At 49.1% G+C, this 5192-nt stretch overlaps 2 protein-coding genes across 2 annotated transcripts in view; one reads left to right on the top strand and one right to left on the bottom strand.

The window, feature by feature from the left end:
* Nucleotides 1-1896, bottom strand: part of LOC118598812 (putative protein TPRXL) — a 2327-nt gene extending 431 nt beyond the window's left edge. The window contains exons 1-4 of the mRNA XM_036212149.1: nucleotides 1777-1896; nucleotides 489-1099; nucleotides 324-445; nucleotides 218-277 (exon numbers count right to left, since the gene is read on the bottom strand). Coding sequence (XP_036068042.1) covers nucleotides 218-277; nucleotides 324-445; nucleotides 489-1099; nucleotides 1777-1896 — 913 coding nt within the window. The remainder of the gene's footprint in view (nucleotides 1-217; nucleotides 278-323; nucleotides 446-488; nucleotides 1100-1776) is intronic.
* A 2126-nt stretch (nucleotides 1897-4022) lies between these two features.
* LOC112152094 (protocadherin alpha-C1) lies at nucleotides 4023-5192 on the top strand (the record flags this gene model as incomplete). Its single annotated transcript, XM_024281383.2, is given in 1 exon segment — nucleotides 4023-5192. A coding segment is annotated over 1 exon segment (691 nt), but the record flags the coding sequence as incomplete, so codon positions are not given.

The raw sequence follows: 5192 nt of genomic DNA, 5'->3' as shown, positions 1-5192 counted from the left end.
AAACATCCCAAAGGCCTTGTGTACTTCACCACAAACTGAGATGCTGCTGGTGCTAATGCTGCAAGTGGTGATGCCGCTGGTGGTGATGGTGCTGATCCTGCTGGTGCTGATGCTGCTGGTGGTGATGCCGCTGGTGGTGATGGTGCTGATGCTGATGCCGCTGGTGGTGATGCCGCTGGTTCTGATGCCGCTGGTGCTAATGCTACTGGTGCTGAACCTGCTGGTGCTGATGCCGCTGGTGCTGATGCCGCTGGTGCTGATGGTGCTGATGCTGATGCTGCTGGTGCTGATGCCGCTGGTGGTGATGGTGCTGATGCTGATGCCGCTGGTGGTGATGCCGCTGGTGATGATGGTGCTGATGCTGATGCCGCTGGTGGTGATGCTGCTGGTGCTGATGCTGCTGGTGCTGATGCCGCTGGTGCTGATGCCGCTGGTGCTGATGGTGCTGATGGTGATGCCGCTGGTGGTGTTGCCACTGGTGCTGATGCCTTCTGATGCTATTGGTGCTGATCCTGCTGGTGCTGATGCCACTGGTGGTGATGTTCCTGGTGGTAATGCCGCTGGTGCTGATGCTGCTGATGCTGATGCCGCTGGTGGTGATGCCGCTGGTGCTGATGCCGCTGGTGGTGATGTTCCTGGTGGTGATGTTCCTGGTGCTGATGCCACTGGTGATGATGTTCCTGGTGCTGATACCACTGGTGGTGATGTTCCTGGTGCTGATGCCGCTGGTGCTGATGCTACTGGTGCTGATGCTGCTGGTGGTGATGTTCCTGGTGCTGATGCCACTGGTGCTGATGCCACTGGTGGTGATGCCGCTGGCACTGATGTTCCTGGCTCTGATGTTCCTGGCTCTGATGCTCCTGGCGCTGATGCCGCTGGTGGTGATACCGGTGGTGCTGATGCTCCTGGTGCTGATCCTGCTGGTGCTGATGCCGCTGGTGGTGATGCCGCTGGTGGTGATGCCGCTGGTGCTGATATTCCTGGCGCTGATGCTGGTGGTGCTGATGCTGCATCGGGTGTCACGCTGCTCCCGGAAACGGCTCTTCCAGAGAAGGCGGTTTCCTTTGAATCTTCTCTCTGAAGGCTCAGTGATGAATGGCTACCAGAGCCGCGGATGCTTCCTCATCCATTTTAATTGTCCTGTCATTCTTTAATAAACCTGCCTGTCTTAGCCAATTATTTCCTTGACTTGTGCTGAAAGCAGTGTTTTAAGACTTTTTGAGCACTGCTCACTCTGTGCCTCCGAGCTGATGTTTGTGCCAACTCCTATTAACGCCCCTTTCATTCACTGCTGGATGTTTTAACCCACTTTCTTAGAGGGCTAATTAATAATGTCCATCTAAGAAAGTGTACAAGTGACATCCAGGGACCTGGTGCCGGAAATGTCTGCGTGTTTGGACTGCGGTGCGCGCAGCATCAAGAGTGCAGGGCTTTATGAGGCTGCAGTCTTTAGAAGCTGTTTGAGTGAAGGGAATGGGTTTGGTCAATTATTCATTAAGTAAGCATGAGGCTTTCTAATGTTCACTGACTGCTTTCTTCAGTCTGATGGTTATTTTTTTCTGTCTCGGAGTCCCGCAGCTTCCAGTTATCAGAACAGAGAGATGATGAGGCTGTTTCATGATTTTTTAGTTTTCACTTCATTAAAGCTTTGTAGTTTTTTTTCTGGAGCCTCAGGAGATCACTGCTGCAAACTCCCCCTCCCACCCTGACCTGAACCTGTGATTGAGTGAGGTTTTTTTTTTTTTTGCTGCAGTCCTCTCCCATGCTGGCAGTCACGGTGAACTTCTCGACGTGGGACGCGATAAAAGACGCGTCTCCATCTGCATTCATGAAGCACTGATGGGTTGAAAGGACGGATGAGGAGCGCGGCGCTTTGACGTGCAGCTGATGCTGCATGTGGCCGTTTCTCATCTGTCACATGAATGCTTCTGGTTGGGGTCAGAGGTCACCGGAGCACCAGCGAGTGCGGGACGGCTCATGCGTGGCAGCCTCCAGCTCTAGCCACATAAAAGAACAGAGTGATGAGCTGAGCTTTGGGCTCCGGCAGCAAACTGTGAATCAGACGTGTCTGCAGATTCAAAGCGCTTTGGCCTCAGAGAAACTTTCTGGTGCAGAAATTTGACTAAAACTTTACAGTAACCTTTTAGGAGGTATCTGTGATGAACCACCATTTCATCCCAGCAGAGTCCCTGGAGCCCATGATCCTCCATGAGAGACAAACCGAACATCAGATTTGTGCGTCTCCTCTCAGAGGTGAGGTGGGATCTGGATCAGGCTCCCACACATTCGGATTTTCTCTGCAGGTTTGGCACGCCAACAATCTTAATTTGAACTCTGACGAGTGCATTCAAAAACATATGGAGCTGGTGAGCGTAGGATGCCTTAAATCCTCATGTTTACGCGGTGAAACAGCTCACATCCTTTCATTTGCATTTATATCGATGCATTTAGTGGTCTTCCTGAAAGTCTAAACGTATGGAGCTAGATTGGGGCCAATATTATTTAAACCCAAACAAAACAAATTGATGAAAATATTGGTGTTTGGGCAAAAAAAGTGAAATATCCAAATTTGTTGCTGTTCTAAAATATACTTAATTATTTTCAGCTTCAAATGTTCAATTTTTTTAGTTTTCAAAATTTCAATTTCAAAACATTTTTTTTAACCTTCAACTTTTTTTCTCAAATCTGAAAATGTCAGTTTCAAAACTGTCTTAAATAGCCAGCAGGTGCCAGTTAAGGCACATTGGCCACACCTACCAGGTGAGCAGAAGGACTGGATGGGAAAACGTCCAGCAGTAACACGTAACACTGTCTTTTTCTTTTGCAGTGCAGCCATTTTCTGACCGTAATTATCACAGAGTGAATGCACCAGGACTGAAGTTACAACCCTCATCAATTTTGATTGGTCCTTCGTGTTAGCTAGCCCCGCCCCAACACGCAACAACGGGGCCAAAAGTTTTGAAACTGAAATTTTCAGATTTGAAAATTGAAAAAGTAGAGTTAAAAAGGAAAACAAAAATTAGAAAAATTTTGAAACCTAAAAAAATGAACATCTGAAGCTGAAAATAATTACGTTTATTTTAGAACAGCAAAAGGTTTTGGACATTTACATTTTTTTTGGGCCAAACACCAATATTTTTTCACATTTTTTTTTATTGTGGTTTCAAATAATTTTGGCCTCAATTTAGCTCCATTCATTTAGACGTTCAGGAAAACTACTAAATGCATCAATACAAATGTACGTCCAAGTTCAAATTAAGATTGTCCTGCTGTGTTGATGGTACATTTGAAACAAAAAAGTCTTGAAATTGAAATTTTGAAACCTAAAAAATTTAACATTTGAAGCTGAAAATAAAAAAGTTTGTTTTAGCATAAAACGTTTTGGACATTTTTTTGGCCAAACACCAATATATATATATATATATTAGATTTGTTTTATTTGGGTTTTGCATAATATTGGCTCCAATTTAGGTCCATACACTTCAAATCCCCGGGACTAGAGAGTGAATTAGGGGAAGGGAAAAAAGTTTTGAAATTGAAATTTTGAGTTTTGAAACCTAAAAAAAATGAGCATTTGAAGGTAAAAACAATTAAATTAATTTTAGAATAGCAAAAAGTTTTGGATATTTTACTTTGTTTTCGTGGGCAAACAGATAATATTGGCTCAAATTTAACTCCATACACTTGAAATCCCCGGGACTAGAGAGTGAATAAGGGGAGGAAAAAGGAGTTTTGAAATTTAAATTTAGAGTTTTGAAATTTAAATTTAGAGTTTTGAAACCTAAAAAACGAGTTTAAAAATAATGAAGTGTGTTTTAGAATACCAAAAAGTATTGGATATTTTACTTTTTTTAAGGCAAACATCAATATTTTTGTCAATTTGTTTTATTTGGGCTTCAAATAATTTTGGCCCTAATTTCGCTCCATACTAACGAAGCCCGTGATTCTGGGTTCGGAAATGCTGCAAGATCCAGACTCGCAGACGCGGGTCGCGGGTTCAGCTCCTCTGGGGAAGTGCTGCGGATGAGTAATCCCCCTCCAGCAGAGGAACACGCTCCTCTGGAGCTCCTCTGATCAGTATGTGGAGAGAGTCGGACTTGCGTGACGCGCAGAACGCGGCGGACTTTCTCTCTGCAGATGATTCCCTCCTCTGATGCTCACGGGGGGGTTATGAGCAGCGCAGCTGCGCGTGCACGGGCTCAGCCGCCGCGAGGAGGTGCGAGGCGGGGAACCTGATGACCACCGCGCGGGGTGGGGTTCGCAGAGCCGCCACGCCCCCGCGCTCGGCTCGGCGCTGTCCGGTGCTGTGGTGCTGAACGCAGGATCAGAACGCAGCGGAGCGCCTGCAGCGCCGCGCGCAGCCACCGACCCGGCATGGAGAAGCCTGAAGTTCCGCGGGCTGCGGCGGAAGGACCCCGCTGTGGAGATGTTTGTCAAGTGTTTTCCGTCGCCCCCCCACCAGCCGCCTGAGCCGCTCGGATGTGCGTAACTTGCCGCCAACATGATTTGGGGAATTCTGCTGTGTTTTCTCGCAGCGCCGGTGTCTGGATCTCTGCCTCAGGGAAGGCTGCCTTTCTTCCACGGGCACGTCTTTGAGAACTCACCGGCGGCTTCCAAAGTGAACGGACTGAGCATTCCGGTGACGCGCGTCAACGCGCAGAAATGGTGCCCAGCAGCCTCCGGGATGCGCTTCAAACTGTACGGGAACGGGAGCGACGATTTCCGCGCGTTCGCCCACCACAAGCGGGGGAATGTTTTGCTCAAAACTTCCCGGGTGTTAGACCGAGAGCTCCGCTCGGAGTACCAGCTGAGCCTCGCGCGGTGCTGCCGGACGTGCGCGCCGGTGGCCTCGGTAAAAGTGGACGTGTTGGATACCAACGACCACCAGCCGACTTTCCTGTCCGCCTCCAGCATCCACATAAGTTTGGATGACACCGCCGCTCTCCGGAGCGTCATCTACCGTCTGGAGGCGGCGGACGAGGACGGCGGGAAGAACGCGGAGTTGGCGTTCGTGTCCGTGCCCGCGAACGGCTCCCTCTACGTGGTCCCGAAGACCGGGGAAGTTCTGCTGGTCGACTCCATCCTGGGGCGCAACTCCACCATTACGGTCTACGTGTACGCCAGGGACCACGGGTGGCCCCCCCTGACCAGCAGGGCGGTGCTGATGAGCGTGACCCCGCGGCGGTGGGGCG

This window comes from Oryzias melastigma, linkage group LG6, assembly GCF_002922805.2.
Source record: "Oryzias melastigma strain HK-1 linkage group LG6, ASM292280v2, whole genome shotgun sequence".
Lineage (NCBI taxonomy): Eukaryota > Metazoa > Chordata > Actinopteri > Beloniformes > Adrianichthyidae > Oryzias > Oryzias melastigma.
Note: the sequence above shows the minus strand (reverse complement) of the source record. Positions and strands in the feature narration are given on the sequence as shown.